Source organism: Pseudochaenichthys georgianus, chromosome 15, assembly GCF_902827115.2.
Source record: "Pseudochaenichthys georgianus chromosome 15, fPseGeo1.2, whole genome shotgun sequence".
Taxonomy (NCBI): Eukaryota; Metazoa; Chordata; class Actinopteri; order Perciformes; family Channichthyidae; genus Pseudochaenichthys; species Pseudochaenichthys georgianus.
Genome location: NC_047517.1, coordinates 27,374,335 through 27,393,064, shown reverse-complemented (window position 1 = coordinate 27,393,064; position 18,730 = coordinate 27,374,335). Strand labels below are relative to the sequence as shown.

General features: G+C 41.2%; 1 protein-coding gene across 1 annotated transcript in view; it reads right to left on the bottom strand.

Moving 5' to 3' along the window:
• LOC117459991 (protocadherin-15-like) overlaps positions 1 to 18,730 on the bottom strand; it is a 286,712-nt gene that overhangs the window by 8,097 nt on the left and 259,885 nt on the right. The window contains exons 29-34 of the mRNA XM_034101188.1: positions 11,917 to 12,132; positions 9,155 to 9,243; positions 7,858 to 8,034; positions 6,007 to 6,225; positions 4,663 to 4,671; positions 3,303 to 3,422 (exon numbers count right to left, since the gene is read on the bottom strand). Of these exons, the coding sequence (XP_033957079.1) occupies positions 3,303 to 3,422; positions 4,663 to 4,671; positions 6,007 to 6,225; positions 7,858 to 8,034; positions 9,155 to 9,243; positions 11,917 to 12,132 (830 nt within the window). The remainder of the gene's footprint in view (positions 1 to 3,302; positions 3,423 to 4,662; positions 4,672 to 6,006; positions 6,226 to 7,857; positions 8,035 to 9,154; positions 9,244 to 11,916; positions 12,133 to 18,730) is intronic.

Here is an 18,730-nt window from a genome sequence, read left to right as displayed (position 1 = left end):
AGGTTTTGTCGACTTGGCTGTACAGGTTGGCAACAGACCTCTCTATGTCGGCTAGATTCTCAATGTTTTTCAGGATCCCTTTAAGCTCCTTCTTCCTGATATCAGCTTGATATTGGTCAAGACGAGCAGGATGTTTTCGTTCTGAAACAGGGCGAAGTGAGGACACGGGCGGCAAAGTGGTTGGGAGAAAATGGACAACTGGGCGCGAGTGGTTGCTGATAGTGGGGAAAGGTAAGGAAGGAAGAGGCGGTGGAGGTTGGGGCGCAACCCGTTTATTGGCTGGAGGAGGAGAGGATTGAGGGGTGTTTTCAGGTTTAGGAGAGCAGAGTGTTGAAGGAGGAGAAGAAGGTGGACTGGAGGGAGGAAGTGTGGGTGGGGCATGTGGAGGTGGCCGCGGAGGAGGAGGCGGGGGATTTTCTGGTGGATCTGGTATGATCTCCACAGTGATCTTACATGGTTGATCTGTCATGTAGCTGGGGCTAAACTTCCTCAGGCCGGGTGGAGTCTGTCTCTGACCAACCAGGGGCAACGAGTCATCTCCCTGAGCAATACTGATGCTGGGGGGCACATCCTTGCCCACAGAAGTGGGGCTGTAAGAATAGTCCATGATAGAGAACAGAGTTTCTGAGGTCAGCTCCAGAACATCATCACTGTCTCTATCACTAACAAGGATGGTAGAAAGGGAGCCTTGGGAGCCCCAGTTTTGCTTGAGGGTTTGTTCCAGGAGGGCCTGCTGCTCAAACTGCCTGGCCTGATCACGGACTGACAACTTGGCCTCTGTGCTGCTGTTCATGCAAAGTGTGCTCGAACTCTCTAGCCTTCGCCTGCTGCTCATTTCTGCTTGGAGTATTTGAAGCTCCCAATTGTCTGGGTCCATAAGTGATGGTCTCCTTGGCCCGTCACAACCCTGCAGCCCCCCGTGAATGTGAGCAGGCATCGACCAGACACTGTCTGACCCTGCTGAGTATGGGGGAGAAAAGGAGAACCGCTTTTCAGAGGAACTCTCCCCACGTGGAAAGGCCTCAGGACTGCTGAGGGGGCTGTTGTCATCGTACACTGGGTTGTGAGTGGTAAGTGGGTTGTGATCCGACAGGAAGGTCACGTTGCTCTCTGACTTAGGCAAGTCGACATGCAATGCTCCGTTGCCGTGGGCTGCCATGGAGCGACAGGCAAAGTTGCTAAGAATCCTCTGGTGGTTCGCTTCCGCAATGACAGACTTGTTAGCCCTGCCCCAGTAAAAGGTTGCGGTGAAAAAGAAAAAAGACTTGAAACAAGTGAAAGTTAAAGGATGAGCAAAGCAAAAGAACAGAGGGTGAGGCAAAGCAAAACCGCTATCATTTTATTCTGCATCTTAACTGAAATATGACCCTTAGTATTGTGACTGTTATTAAGAACATCTGCACACCCTGGACCAACAGATATATGCTTGTTTCTCAATTTTATAAACATAGATTAGTTTTAAATAACTTTCTAAGCTTATGATGAATAATATAAATCTGATGCTCTTTAATATTGAAATAGCAATTATGCCCTAAAATAGGCTGGGCTATGGTCTTCAGATACAGTTTAATGCAAATCATTACCATCATTAAGCCATATTGGATGCATTAGTGCAATCAGTCACAACACTAACAGATGTGAAAGTAAGGGCGACATAGCACAAAAGTTGTTGATATCTAATGGGAAGGGAGAGCGGAAACAGCTATAGGCATATCTACTTAAGTGCACTACCGCTTTTCTGACTACACACAGTAGTAAGGGGTTTATTGAAGCTTTGAAAAACAGCTACCATCTGTTACCACAATTACTATTAACTATAACAGAACGGGCCATTTTAAATTGAATTTTTGCACAAGGGTATTAATAATAAAGGAATAATTCTAGCATACATTTACGAAAATTGTATCTATAAATTGAATATGCATATACTCAGCAAGATATATCCCATTTGGTTTGGGATTACTTACTGCAGTCTGAATCCAGAGAGACAAGGCAATAGAAATGATGGAGAAGATAGAAACACAGACATATGGTAAAAAGACTAAAGCAGAAATGTCATGGGTGTGGAAGTGTAAGCTCAAGGGTACGTCAATACTGTACTGATTTATTTGATGTGTGCATTTGAGAATATGCAAAACCGTTGACACACACATACACACACACTCTCAGCATAGAAAACTTTGTTATAAACATGCCGTTTCAAAGTCTTTTAATGTGGTTGTTTATAGGAAATGTTCTTGTTCCTAGCACAGGCTATAAAATAGCCCCCAAATAAATGTTGCTCGGCAGCAATACGATCCCCAAGAGAGCTTTTCTCCTGCTACAGAATCAAAAGCTTCTGCTTATTGTTGAGTGTTGGTCAACATCTGTTGTAAACATTCTTTACAGCTTGCCGTTAAATTATTTCTTTAAAAATTATGTAAATGAAAATGATTAATCCTAGCAGGGCAGCAGTTTCAATTCAACCTCATTTAATCAGCAGACATTAATATGTCATTACACTTTAGGGATACTATTCTAAATGAAAGGTGACATTGGATAGCAAAACACTCAGGAATCATTCAATATAGGTATAAATTGTTGGAAGATTTATAAAAATAAACGACTAAGCACATGCCATATTTTGTATTTGTTACATCTAACACTGCCTTACAGCTGTTATTACTGTTTATTATTAATCATCAGCTGAATGTTTTTTTTTCTCCAAGATAATACAATTTACAAGCAACCTGTATTCATCAACAGGATCAGTTATGGAGATATGCATAATCAGATATATACAGTGCCTTAAACATGCCTTAATCATACTACCGAATAATTTTGTAAGAAGAAATAAAAATGTTAAAAGAAAATGAAAGGCTATCTTGTATACCTCAATACACTCTTACCTTTAGAGGGTTGTGCACAAATGTATACAATGTCAAATATGAGCACATACATGCTCTAAAATAAAATAAAGTCTAATCCCTAGTTGTGCAGCAGCATCCATTCCTGTTTTCAGACATCGAAAGTTGGAAGACAAAGAGCACCCATTGATGCAGGCACTGCTGTGTCTAAAGCAGCAGGTGGAGGACTAAGGTCAACCTGCAGAGCTGCCAGCTATTATTAGGAGGCATTTTATTATGCATTCTCAAGAAAAGTTGGTGTGAAAACCAGGAAGATAGTGTAGCATTCAACCGGAAGGCATTTATTCTGAGTTATTTCCCCCAGAAATGAAAAAAGGGACCTGCAGAGCTCGTTCCTGCTTATCATAGGAATGGGTGGGATGGGTGAGAGATAATAAAGGGTCAGGTTTAACCTACCTGGTGCTGTCGCCAAGCTCCTCGTAAAGGTTAGCAGTGGGAGCAGCTGCTGGAGCTGCTTTCCCTCCTGGTGGTAAAGCCATCTGAATCCTGGCAGTTTTGGCACATTCTGCCTGTCGCCTGTACAAAGTGTTAACATTTACAATCACCCAGATATGTGTTTCTAGTCCACATGCAAAAAGGAATAAATGAGAAAAAAACGAACTCATACACAAGCATACAAAGAGAAATCAACCCAACATAAAAGTCTTTGCCTCTTTTATATTTAATCTAGTTGAGAATGAACTCCTCTTTACTCAAACAGTGTGGTTAAAAAGTGAGTAGAAGCCTGGCACATCACTTATGCATGAAGTCTACCATGAATTAACCATTTGTACGAAAAAGAAGCACATGCAGTAAGAGGCGGTAAAACTAAAGTTACTGTGATGTTCAGTTTTTAGAATAAAAAAGAATAACTTGATTTTGTTGGATGAAGATAGCTAACATCTATTCTTATTTTATATAGAGCTGCAACTTTTTACCAGTTGAAGAAGATACCATAATAAAGTACTGTAAGAGACTATAATAAGTACTGAGCATTGGAATCATATTTTTACTTAACTCACCAAACCTTTTAATACATTGATTGAAATCTTAAGGTTAACATGCTAGCAAACCAGTCTACTGTAGTCCAATATGTATTGCCATTTTAGATTGTTATCAACATTGTTGTATCTGTCTTTTGTTAGCTTGTTTAACTCTGTTCACCAACTGCATATTAACCCTACAAGCTGCACAGTTTTAGAACAATGAGGTTATGAACATATTTTAATCAGATCATAAAGTTTAATTAGAGAAAAATACCTGTAGATATCTGTGAAGTTCGTAAAAAAAGACATTAAGTATTCTGACACCTAACAACTGAAAGGTCATTGTCGATGCTGCGATTTGTTTTCAGCTATCTATTTTCAGATTTACATGCTGTGCAATTATATTTTAACTAGCAGGCCTGTGAGAGATGATGGGTCACAGATCAGAAGCTTTCAACAGAGTGACGAGCGTACTGTTAGAGGTCAGTAAGCGGGTATAAGCGCAGAGATATACGTCTTTTTGACTTTGGGTTGATTTTCCTTTCGAATGTCATCAGCTTGATATCAACATGATAAGAAAATAATAAGGTACAAGATAAATTAGTGTTGCTTTATATTATATTCTGGAAAACATTTAAAAAAGGGTGGCATTATGTAGCATGCATTTATCTCATTATCTTTACACATATTTTAATCACTACTGATTAATGAAGATGAGAACAATTTTACTTCTCACACACACTTGATACATGAAAAGCGACGAGTTGTAAAATACAAGAATAATTACTTACTCTTTGAACCTGGCGATAGATTTTGATTTAGAAAAAAGGAGAGGAGACAGAGGAAGAGGGAGATAGGGACAAAAGAAACAAATAATTACATCATTTGGCAACAGCGTAACCCCATACAATGTTAATTGAATAATGGACGTTATTAATGCAATCCTTACACAGAAAATTAAAAATCTTTGCATAACATATGTTTTTCTCTTTAACAACAAAACAGGGAAATACTTCATGCACTTTCTTTCCCATTTCTATGCAAAGCAGCCAAGCCTCGAGCAGTGACTGCAAGGCAACATGAAAAAGTGGCCGTTGCTTTCTTTTCAAGTGTATCTTCTATGCTTCATGTCACCATTACTTATTCAAAAACAAAATTCAATTATTCCACATGAATACACAGATACACTTTAAAAAAATTACGCTCATTCCAAAAGGCTACAGCAAATTGTGTTAACACAAAAAATGATTTCCTAAATCAGTTTAATTTTTACGAAAGTAATGACGCCACCAACAAAATGCCATCTGCTGTGACAGTTTGGGTGTTAGGTCTAATGTCACCATGAACAGCTTTCTGCTGTGTGTTTAGTCTGCGGATTTGCGTAAGGACAGCCACTCTGCCCATCTGCCGTCAATAAACATTTCCCAAACATCCCCATTTAGGGAACATTTGCAGCATGCCAACAATTAGACGGGATAAGGTTGTGCGACCTAAGAGTTAAACTACCTAACCTTTAAAAAACAACCATCATACTTCTGTAAACTGCACAATGTGTGTGTGTGTGTGTGAATGAGAGATAATGCAAGCCAGACACTGTTTATTGTGTGTGTGTCAAGCAGATATGAGTAAGTAGCGTGAAGATGCACTGTGACGGTCACAATTGGCTGTAGATATTTGTCACAAATGAGTGTTAATTAATCTGCTTTCACAGAGCATGAGCAGGAAGATTAGCCCAGCAGAGTGCGCAGTCAGCATATCTTATGAAAGAGAGAGAGACAGAGATAAGAGGGCGAGAGAGAAAGAAACACAAAAAGGCAGCAACAAAGCAAGGAGTGCTCCCGGTTTATCTTAAATAAACTAATACACCTTTCAACCAAGCTTTTTGTGGTTTTGCTGGGTCTATTCCAACATGCCACAGGGTACAGGATCAACACAAAGGTTTAAATTACAGCAATAAATATCCGAGTGGTATGTGAAAAGCAAGCGCTTCAACTAAAACCGAGTGTTACACAAGTCATCCAAGGCAATAGTCCGTCTAATGAAAATGTATTCCCCTCTTAATTTCCTGACAACTGGTTAAATATGATTAATCGGTTACAGAAGCCAGCGATGATCACTGTGGCGAGGGTACTCACTGTTTGTAGGTGACCATGACGATGAGGATGGCAGGGATGCAGCAGAGGATGATGATGATGGCCAGGGCCAGGAGAGCCCCCTCTGTGTAGCCCACCGCCTGGGCCGCCTTCTTCACACTGGCCACGATATCTGGGGAGCGGATCTCCAGGATGCGGCCTCCCTCACCAAGTAATGGCTGAAACTCCTTGTTGATTTCCAGCACATTCCCATCAAGAAACCTGTGATTTATAACACAGGAGAATATTGTTTTTGTAGCAGTGCAGTTGTTACTCTTAATCCATATGTTGCAAACTCTTTTTGTATGTATTTTATAGCAGCTATAATATATATTTTGTAAAAACAATGTTCAAAAAGATGATGTCAAAAAAACGAGACAATGTAAAAGTGGTCTTTTGTAAGGATGAATCTACAGAGAAGTATCCCTTCTAGTTTTATAGTGTGTTTCACATCATTGTCTATATTACTATCTGATAGGTTTTCTGTTGTGGTTCACTGTTTTAACTCTCACTTTGTTTTTTTTACTGTAGCAAGCAGATTGGTGCAGGGGTGAAGCTATAAACACCCACTGTATACTTCTTATGTATAGCAGATGACACAGTAGGCGACTAGTGAAAACATAAGAAGCCAGACATTTCCCTAAAAATTGGTAGAGACCAAATCAGAGCTAAAAGAGATCACCAATTGAATGATAAGGTTGTTTTGTAATGTGATGAAAGGTGATGTCAATGTTTGTGTTTACCACTTGTTTCAGCTGTGCTCAAGTGGCCCAAACAAAAACGTATTTGCAGGTTAATTATCTCATTAGCTGAGATAATTATTTCAAGCTTTTGCTGTAATTTAGATCAACACATTATACGGTAAATGCTGCAACTGGGGATCTGCATACAACTCATAGAAATGTTGATTTTTTTAATCCTTTTTATTTTTCTGACAGTATCTGTATCCAAGGAAGCGATTTACAGTAAAGCAGGAATGTAGTAAGCTTCTTTTTTTAAAATAAGCTGATGTCCACTAGTTATGGTCTTTGAAAAAAGCTGTTCTTATGACACAAGTTCCACACTTTCAATGGCATGGATGACTTCCACTTGAACTGCAATGGTGACTGTCTCACTCAGAGGGAGGTTTAACAGCAACACACAAACAGAGTTGGCAGTTACAATGAGTGAGGAGGAGTAAATACAGAAGATAGTGTCAGATCAATGTAAGCAAGCAGGGGGGCAAGGTTGTTGAGAGTGAAGGGGACAACTCAGAAGGGGGGGTTTCCTATTGATTGGCAACTCTCATGCTCTGGTGGACTTTCCTTTTCAAGATTGGAGTCTGATTGGTTTGACAGAAGGGCAAGGAAATACGTGAAAGGTGGGATTGTCCTGAGACACCAGCTCAGGTCATTTTTCTTTTAAAGTGATGAAAAAGTGTCATGTAAGCCTTTATTCCTTGGCGTTTTAATAGCATGTGAACAGGGCCTTCAGTGGTTAAAGAAGGCTTCAGCACACATCTCTGTCTCCTGTCCCCAAACAAAAGCAATACAAATGTTTTGCTGGCATATCTCCAGGCTCTTTAAAGCACTGGTATAGCAGGTTGAATGGACCGACTTAAATACTCCCTGCTACAATCTCCTGTGGTAACTCCCTAACCTCACCCCTCTCCTTTTCCTCTGTCTTTTTCGATGACATAGAAGATTTGGTGCGCCTGCAGGATAATCAAAGTTTTATAAAGAAAGTAGAGGCAGAGAAAAAACGGGAAACTGTAGAGGAAGAAGCCATGGGGGGCCTGCTGACTCACTTTATAGACAGAGGGCAAAACTGCAGGGTGGACCGTACTTCTTGTAATAATATAAAACTCTCACTTACTTGAAGAGCTCCTTGGGTGAAATGGCCCTGTTGGTAAGCGGGTCAATGGCATACACCATCAGGTCCGATTTACTGTAGTCCTCGAGTTCAAAGCCATCGCCATGACGACGTGGACCAATTGACTCCACAATCACCTTGGCCCCGGGAATCTGATCCTGGACGTGGCGCTCCAGAATACTAAGATGAACAGAAAAACACAGGTCAAACGTTATGAAGAAAGCAGTAGAGGAGTAGAACAAAACCTTGATTTATATATGCAAAACATCCAGGTTTGTAATAGTTCAAACCATTTCTTGGACCTCTGCGCCCAAAGCAATATGAGAGCCACCAATCTTAAGTACGCCTTTCTGGCAATGATTGTCCCATTGGGTTGCATTCTGCTTCTCCACACTAGGCTCTTGGCAAAGCAAGGCTTGATAATCCTTTCAGGCGGGGAGGAATCCACACCTTAAATTACGGCCGATAAAAGAAAGCCTGGCCGTCTGCCTCTGCCAAGGTTGATAAACAGTTTGAGCGCTCAGGTAAAATGGTCCTGGATCATCACCAGCACTGTGCAAAATCACAGCCTCAAATGTCAGCACTGCAAGGAGCTTAACATGACTAATTTGTGTGTTTTTCAGCCTAAAGAGCCGAGTCACAACGCAGCATGCCCTTGAAAAAAAAGTATTAACACCCATTTGCCTTTCAGATTGACTAATTAGACTAAATACGGTGCCTCAGAGCTGCAAAAAGATGTTTCATAAATCTCTATCATGATTTAATTTTGGACAAGGAAAGCCATCTGTACAAAAAAGAGTCTCATTGGCTATCTCTTAATTTATTGGTCAATAGTTATTGAACAACAACAAACATGTTGTACATAACGTTAATTCTTGTTAGTTCCTGTTTATTTATAATTGTCAGGCAAAATCATACATATCATTCCAGGCCTTCAAAAATGATTTGTTACGCAAATTAAGGTACCACCTTGAACCAAGTTCACCTCGTATCATAGCTCTGCTCAAAACGTTGACATTAATTTTTCAGTGTCAATTTTCAAAAGAGTATTAGAGGGCAAGGGAATGTACTGAACATAATTTGCTACATTGACGAGAGTGGGATAAAGGATGAGGTAACAGGCATGTTGAAAGGACAACTATTTCCGACTGTTAAACGTTCCTATAACAAAGTAGCTTGTTTTATATTAAATGTAACACCAACTTTCACACCAAGCATTATGCAAACATAGACATTGTTTTTCTCATTTGACTGAGCATTTTTTCTGTTCGTATTTGAATCATAGTAAATGCTGTCTTACCGAATGAGCTCTTCCCTATGCTCCTCCACTAAATGGGGTGGGACAGTGGACACAACAACCTGCATGTCCAACGCGTTGACCACAGAAACCTGAGAGATAGTAAGAAAGAGGGAAATAAATAAAATGACCAGGAGGTAAAACAAACAGGAGAAAATATAGATAAATAGCGATTAAGCCATTATGTAACATGTGTCCTACTGAGCATTTGATCGTTAGAGCCAGTGGGACCCTCTCATTACCTGCTTATGTTGGTGAGATCGATGCAGCTAACATAACATGACTTTGTGCTAATGCCGCAGTAAAGCGAATAGGCAACAACCTCTGTGCTGTGAAGTCAAATTTCCCATGCGAATCCTGTAAAATTAGGTTTGCCTTGAAAATTAACGAGCACCATGGTTACGCACTCGCTGCTCTCTCATATGCAGGCAATGTCCCAGACCCACCTGCTGTCTCGTTAGAGGCTTGTTAGCCAGACATTTTTCACTGAAATGAAAAATAAGCCTTCCCACAGTAAGGAAAGATAAACATTGAATTGGGGCCAAAGCTGTGCCCAATCACAGCATATCTGTGGGGTAATTATTGTAAAAATAGAAATTGTACAAAGACAAGTGACACAAAGATATGCACACTGACACAAACAGACACACATAATGTATGGCTGAAAGAAAATCTAATTGGAATATCAGCGACCGGCAGAGGCCACATAGTGTGTGTCCTGCAACTACTGCAAATAATTAAAGAGACTGGAACCAAAACATTTAGCATTGAGTAAACAAAATCAAAAACACATTATCTCAATGAAGAAAAACACAACAGAGGTTTACAAATGACAAAAAACAAATATACACATGGCTGTTCTTCGTGGTAGGCATCTTTTGATAAACTGACAGAGTTATTAAATGATTTCATATTATCGTGCAGACATGAGAGTGGATTCAATCTTCTCATCTAAGTCTGCCAGAAAGCAAGAAGCCTATTTCTCAAAGTATTGAACCTTTTACTTTTAAAAGTCCAATCCAAGTAACTTAATTTTCTCAGACTTGACAAAGCTCCTCCAAAGCCACCGAAGACCTTACTCAACATTATTTTTACAGGTTGCATAGCAGTCCCTCAATGACTATTAAATTGACATTGTGAAGTCAATTTGGAAAATCCTCACAGGAGATCAAAGGGTTAAAAAGTCGGGCTGATTGACAGAGTGGCAGCTGTCTAAAATCATTCCCTAATTGCTAATCAGCATCGCTGCACCTTTAAAAGCACCGCACCTGAAAGAAGGGCAGTAATCAAAGCTGGAGAGGGACAAACTAAAGAGCGTGCGTCCGTCCGTCCAGCAGCAACGAACCAGCAGAAGAAACGTCAAAGAAGCAGCACTGGTGCAGCCATAAAAAGCTGGTGAAGCGGCCGGTGAGAGACGAACTGTGTATTTAGTTAAGAGTCATACAACTTGCCGTTCGTGGCGCATGTTAGAACGTGCGTTCTAGTTCAGTGTCATTTGTTTGTTTGATGTCCTCAAGCTAAAGCAACATGATTGTTGATTTAAAAACGAATGTGATTTGTTTATTGAGAGATGTAGATTGATAAAAACGGTTTGAATGCTGCTAAAAATTCAGTCTATTATATTTGCATTTTTAATGAGACTGCATAAGTTAAAAACATAATTCATAAAAATACACTAAGAAAGTAAAAACAATATTCACAAGTGTTAAAAAGTATATGTAAAGCATGTATTTTTGCATTTATTATTTGATGTGCATTGTATTTACAGTAATTATTTATTTTTCATTTATGTTTTTTTTACCTTACAACCTTACTACATAAACTGTGATTAATTTTGTCTTTACTCAGACATTTAACCTTATTTTGTGTGTTGACATGTACGACCATCCCTGCTTCTAATCTCCCGTAAGGAATGTGTTGATGCAGTCGTATGTTGATACTAGGTTTTACAGCTTGACCTACAGGGCATAGGGAGGTTTTGCGAGTGTGAGAACGCTAGCTTCTAAGCTCCAGAGATGGGAGAGACATCTCCTGTGTCTGAAGATGTGTTTACGCCATGGTTTACGCCCATCCCCAATATGTGGATTTGACTCTCTGTAAACTAGTTAAAAGGTCTACCAAGATGCAAGGCTGATCAGATTTGACATGGCAAACCACCCGTGCAATCAGAACCTTTGACTGTGTGACTTGTGATGTGAATTTCTCCGGCCGATGCTTGTATTAAATATCAGTGTTTGACATCAGAACTCCTGCTCATCCTGTGTCTCCTTCATGAGTCAGTGACTCCCACTGCATTGCTACACAGAAGTTTCCTCCACAAGCTGTACTGCAACAACAAAAACGAAAGTAAAGAAGAACTCAAAAGAAACAAAGTTGTGGTCATTGTACGAGTGAAACCCAGTTAAAACCTCCTATGGACTGTACCATCCCTTTCAAGCGGGGAAACTGCAAATATACCCAAGGGCTTGACAGACATTGACGTGTAAAATGGGTGGAATGCCCCTTTGATAAGGCTCTCCTGCATCAATTAATTACAGACAGGTGACATTGCAAACCCATTCCATATTTCAAAGGCGAGTTCTAGAGATACCATGCTGTGACAGCGACATGCAACGTGAAATCAATATGTCTCTACTGCGCGGCTGACATGTAAGTCAAGGACTAACGCAGAGCTTTCACCAACACGCACAAAGAGCAGTACAGTATGTGCATTATGTATTTGATAAATACAAACAGATACACTATGAAAGGCACTGGATACATACCACCACATCGGCTCTGCTGCTGAGACCTTTTCCATAGTTGTCTGTTGCAATAACTTCAAACGTGAAATAAGACCTGCGCATATTTCTAAACATCGTGGCTGATTTGATGATACCGGTGTAGGTCTCTATGACGAAGCTGTCCTGGCCCTCTGGTGTGGGCGGGATAATCAGGCGGTACGCATTCTGACTGTAATTCCCAGTGTCCTTATCAGTGGCCTGTAACACACGAAGAACACATATTAGTTACACATACAATATCTCTGTTAAACTCATAACAAGACAATGTGTGATGAGAAAAGCCTACGCCACATCCACCAATCATTGTTTCCGCTCTTGACCATGATGGTGGCTGTTGGTCTCAAGCATATATCACTTTTAGCCACTTCCCAATCAGGGATAAAACAGGATATATGTGGTCTTTGACAGCCAACAGGACATGCCAGAAGAGTAATATGCTTAAAGGGCCCATGTCATGCTTTTCCGGTTATTACCTGTCCCCTTGTGTTTTATGAAGGTTTTTATGCATGTAAACGGTCTGCAGTCAAAACCCCTCAAAGTACACCCTGTAGCGAGTAAAACTCTAACACAGAAAATACCTGTCTATGCTGCTCCAAAAGGCCTCGTTGGAGATTTCTCATTTTCCATTGTTTGCTTCCTGGGTTCTGTGACGTGTGAACACCCAAATCAACAACAAATTACCGGATTGGACCAATCCGCGGAGCACCTCACACACCGGGATCTCTTGGCTATAACAGGGAGTCCCTGAACGCAGGTAATAGACGAGTTGGGATCGCAGAGAAATGCTTTGCGCAGACCCATTCTCACAGCGTTATAAATCTTTTTCTTACTCAATATCAAGTCACACTTATTGTTTTTACTTCAGCTGTGAGTGTTTGTGTGCTAAGGATGAGTTTCGCTTGTTCTCGCTGTATCGCCGACCCGGAAGCCTGTCTGCTCCTCGCAGCAGCAACGAGCCTCGCAACGTCCCGACCAATCAGAGCACACTGGGCTCACAGGGAGGGGGGGGGGGGGGGAAGGAGATCCAACAAGCCGTTTAGGACGGAGTGAATACCTGGTGAATACACATACTATACAGAGATGCTGTATGAGAAACCAATGTGATTTTGGAAAATTTCACAATTTAAATCTATTATAGTATACCTCAACAATGGAATTATGATCAGTAGAAATGGCCATGACATGGGCCCTTCAAAACTCTGCAGGCGTGGTTTCTTTTGCGACCCCTTGTGGTGCATCGATCTCGCTGTGATGTATCGCATTATTATTCTTCATCTAGGTCAGGGGTTTTCAAAGTGTGGGAAGGTGAGCCTCCCCTCAGAGAAAATAAGAACAGCCGCGCCCCCCCCTCCTAATTATTATTATTATTATCATTGTTGTTGTTGTTGTTGATATAAAGCAGGGGTATTCAATTGCATTTCAAAGATGTCCAGTAAGAGAAAATGTCACGAAATGCTCTGTTTTCGCTGTCCTCTCTTTTTTGAGCACGCCATTTCAAACCGATTTGATTGACTGAGTAGCGTCACCTCCTTAAAACATTAAACAATAACTTTGTTTAAACTTTTCATCTTTATGTTTTAAAAATGTAAAACATTTTTAACATTTTCAACATCGTGGATAAATCCTTATATGCTCCAAGCAACACACTGACCGTCTACTTTGCCTGCTTATTACACTCACCCCTACTTTAGTGGGAACAATAGCCGCATTCACACCAAGAGCCGCATTCACACCGCAGGACTTTCCCTGGTACTTTGGTTCTTTAGTTCCGTTAGTACCAATAATGTCGCGTTCACACCGCCGGGACTACTCAGTGCCGGGAACTCTTTTGGCCATTTTCAGTCCCTGCTAGAGAGGTGGTACGAACCTGGTGATAAAAGAGTGCCTATTTCTATTGGCTGGGCGAATTGCAAACCACGCCCCGTTAGACTCTGAATTTTTTTTGTTAGGCAGCCATTTTTTTCCTCGCTACAAAACCACATCCACACCTGAGCGATTCGTTTTTTTGTACTTTAAAGCAGTTATGACCACACGTACTACAACACCGGAGCGGTGGAATGATGAGGAAGTGTCGGCGCTTCTGGCAATTTACTCCAAGGACGGGATGCAGCAGCTTCTACAGAAAGCAGTTCCCAACTCCAAATGTTTTGAGCGATGTTCGCTACTTGAGCTGGGAATCGTGCACAGTGCACACGGATGCCGGGTAAAAATAAAGAAACTCAGGCAGGACTATAATATATATATATTGCCACTGTTTTTTAATACTGACACCTAACTTGCACTAAGGCGTGTCTGCTGCTATATATATTGCCACTGTTACATTGTTTTGAAACTACTTTTCACACTGTTATTTAACTTCAATTTACATGCATACGACACACCTGGAACAGCATGATGCCGTTATTGTTATGTCTTGACTGTGCAATAAAACAAACAAACTGGCGAAGCTTTATTTATTGTGTCCCACCCCAAATTTGCAGAATAGAAGAATGTGAGAGCAGACTCTCACAACACAAGTCTTACACACATAAACACAAGTAATTTATCATGTCATTTGTTTTAGATAAATAAGGGAAAACACCAAACAAGGGTTGATGTCCTTTTCCAAAATCAGCCTGAGGGGGTAATATATAATAAATACATAAAGATAAAGTCCATTGTTATAATGGGGTATTTTATTTGTAAATTACCCTTATGAACTCCATCATGTCTGAGGTCGGAAAGTAAACAAACGCCTCATACAGCGGATGGGTTTTATACCCCCTCCCCCCCGTGTAGTTCTTCTTCTCTCGTTTTTTTTTGTACTCGCCGTGAAGTGGTTTTGCGGCCTGCCAGTAAACCCAGAGAAGAAGAAGACGAAGTGACGCCAGCGTACTTTAGTGCTGGCACTAAAGTACGGCAAATCCTGCGGTGTGAAAGCGGCTAAGTACTTTGCAGTACTTAGTGCCCCGGCACTTAAAACCCCAGGGCACTAAGTACCAATCGCGTTCACACCGGAGTACTTTTCCCTGAGGGAAGATTACGCAAATGAGCCGCTGACGTCACTTTGTCTTCTTCAGCTTTGGGTTTACTGGCAGGCCGCAAACAACTTCACGGCGTATACTGCCACCCGGAATACTCCGGAGTTGGGGACTGGCTTCAGTAGCAGCTGCTGGGACTCCCAGCAGCGTTGCAGATGTGCTGCGGCGTTCACAACGATCGCGGCCACTCCAGTCAATAGGCGCGTTCACACCACTTTAGTTCATCAGAACTTAGTTAATCAGAACTCTTTAGTTCTCATGAACTAAGTACAGATCGCGATCACACCGGAATAAGTCCCTGGGGGAGGATTAGGCAAATGAAGCCGCTGACGTCACTTCTTCTTCTGCTTTGGGTTTACTGGCAGGCCGCAAACAACTTCACGGCGTACACTGCCGCCCAAAGTCCCCGGTCGGAAGTCCCCGGAGTTAGGGACTGGCTTCAGTAGCAGCTGCTGGGAGTCCCAGCAGCTGCTACTGAAGCCTTCCGAGTAAATCGCCAGAACGCCGACACCTCCTCATCTCCACCGCTCCCATGTTTTCTTTTGTGTTGCCATAAGTTAGTATCTCTGCGTTTCTGCACTGGGCTAATGCTAATGCGAGGATAATAAAATGGCGGCTTCACAAAACCTTTTGGGAGTTTTACGGGGCGTGGTATGCATTCCGCCCAGCCAATCAGAGGTAGGAACCGTTTTCTCCCACGAAAATACCTGCTCTCTAGCAGGGACGGAAAACTGACGGAAAAGGGGGTGAAAAGGTTCTCATTAACTAATTTTAGTTCCGGCTCTTTTTGGTGTGAACGCGTCATTTCGGAACTATATCAGAACTAAAGTGGCAAAAGTACTGCGGTGTGAACGCGCCTAATGGGTGCTATTCCACCAGACGGACGCGTTACGTCTAGAAGCGTCCCAGAAGCGTCTCGGCGCTGGGCTCCGCTAAAAATAGGATGCAAGTCTATTTTTTTACGCGACGCATTGCATAGCACCGGGCAGGAAGTGGACCGGTCAGAGCATCCAGTCAACCCCCAAAATAAACTAATTTTCCAGACCCTATCCCTCCGTAGTCTTTCAAGTAGGAGAATAAATGCCAGCGTTATCCTCCAGTTTACAGGCACTGTGTAAATGATATATATATATATAGAATAATTATGATGATGAATGCATTTCTTTACAACTAAAATACAGCAACACATCTTTGATTGTCGTTTTATAACTGGAATATTACAATTATTAACTTTGTCTGCACAAAGTAGCCTGTCCAGGAAACATGCCCAAATCAACAAAAACTGACAGATGGGTGACCCGCAAAAAAAGTGATTCGCGGGTGGTATTTTTTCAAACAATTTCTTCCGGGTTCAGTTCTAAAACAAAGAAGATGCAGGTCGGGTCGCGGCCCGTGGGTGTTGCATAATAAATACATTTAAATAATAATAATTGTATTTAATGTTTAAAGATTCCTCAGACCTCTCCCCCGCGGGACCGCGCATAATCATAACAAATGGCACCGCATCAATCTGCTGCTGAGCGCGCGACATTCAAAATGGCTGAAGTGAAGCTCTCTAGCGTAAATAACTCTTCCTCCACAGCGAAAGCCAACATCTGGGAGGCTTTTGGTGTCATCCTAGATGGAGAAAATAACCAACATCCCACGCTTTTTGAGCCAAATACGCAACTGCGTGTGTTAATAATTGCATGTTTTCACTGCTCATAGGATATGCGGGTTCGGGTCGGTTTGCGGATCTTGTGCAGTCGGGTCGGTTTGCGGAACTAATTTGGCAATATGTGCGGGGGGCGGGAGCGGGTCTTGAAAATCAGACCTGTGCAGGACTCTGGCGGGGATGCAATGTAGACAGGAATAAATGCAGATCATCCTCTGGCTGCAGTACTTGATTTTGTTCAAAGTCAATGCGGAAAACCCCCACTCACATTGGAGTTGAATGAGCACTTTTACAGCCTTTTTGGCGAGTTGGGGGAACTCGGTCTCCACAGACAGCCAAAAGTGTGCAAGTGACACTTTACTCATCTTTTTCTCGTTATTTTTTTTCTCGGCGCACTTCACACTTTGAAAACCGCTGATCTAGGTGACAAATCAAAACGATTCAATTTTGTCATGACAACAGACCATCAGAGCTGTCTGATTATAGGACTCGTGCTAATAATTTGAGAAACATATTACATTTAAGGATCGATTTAAACAATGTTTTTCGATTCCTTCAATCAAAACAAAATGAACGGCGAGATTCCACAATTTATGAGTATCATAATTTGCACGAGGCTTGTCAAAGCACTCTGTCATTGTTGGCAAAACCACATAATTCTCCCATCGACCTCTGAGGCAAATATTCTGAATGGCCAGTGAGCTCACACACAGGCATCAATTTTCAGAGAGCTTGTCTGTAGCAAGTGACACTGATAAATAGGAGCAATCTCTTTTTTTTCTTTCCAGCTATCGTAGGAGGAGGGATAGGGGGGAGCAAGTCCCAATGAAAGAGCTGAATAAATCAGCAGAGTGAGATATCCTCATTGAGTGAAGAACATAGCAAATATATGTAACGGCATCATTTATGTATAGCAACCCTTTTAGTTGTGAACACTTGGGGGAAAAACTATCACTGAGGGAAGTTCGTTGTATTATAAGACAGCAACGGGAAAACATATGGATGGTTTACATTAAGAATTGAAAGCCAATAGCATCTGCTTGTTGTTGAAAAAGCTTTTTCAGTATGTTTAACACAAAGGGCCATGCAGTTCTTTGGCCGCCCATGAATCCACTTACTTACTAATTAAAAAAAAGGGTCAACTAAGTGATACAAGGAGCAGAGCGTAATCATGCTATCAGCCTTTTCTTTCACCCTTGAAATTAGATCCGAGCATCAAATACAGCAAACCTGTCTGGCACCACAGAGTTCATTTGCTTACATTAGAATGTCTGCCATGACTAAATCATGGGATTATACTATTTTTGACTTGGAGTGTCAGAGTATGCCAAATGTTTGCTTTATTTCTTATGATTATCTCCAGAGGAAAAGGCTCTCAGCTTCATTACTAATGAAATCAAGTACAAACACTTCAAACGAGCCATACTGCAAAGAAGCCTCGACTCCGGGGAAATTATAGATAGCACTTGAGCCATAATTCCACACTTTGGTGTCCATTCCAAGTTAAAGGAATGTCAGTAAAGGGATTTGAACTGGTTGTGGTGATGAAACCAGCCGATGATCTTTTCAGTGCTATTTGTACATCTGAACACACATAAAATAGTATGTCTACATATTAATAATTGGTCATTATTTTAAATGATTTTTATCATCAAAGAATTTGCTTTACACTACTTATCTGGAATCTGCAGATACTTGCATCACTGTTCAACGTTTCTGTTTGTGCCTAACACACTCAATCTAGATACAAATCTACAAATTCATTCAATTGCCTCTGAAAATTGCCCTGGGACATGTAAATGGAACTAATCTATTTTTAATGTTGCAAACAGCACCTAGCATTTCCTGCTATGATAAGTCAAGATGTCAGCTGTGAATCATAGTTCTAATGTCACATGGCATGTGACATGTAATGTGCGTGTTCATGATTACACACGCGTGATGGATTATTACCTTCTCTCTGTTTGATAGTATCATCATACATCGTATACACGGTACATATACGATTAAGAAATACATCTACTACAGTGTCGATGGCAAACCTTGAAGGCTTCAAATAAATTCACAATAATTGGCATTACAAAATGTATTTGTAGCAACAATTGTGTTTCCTATAATCACT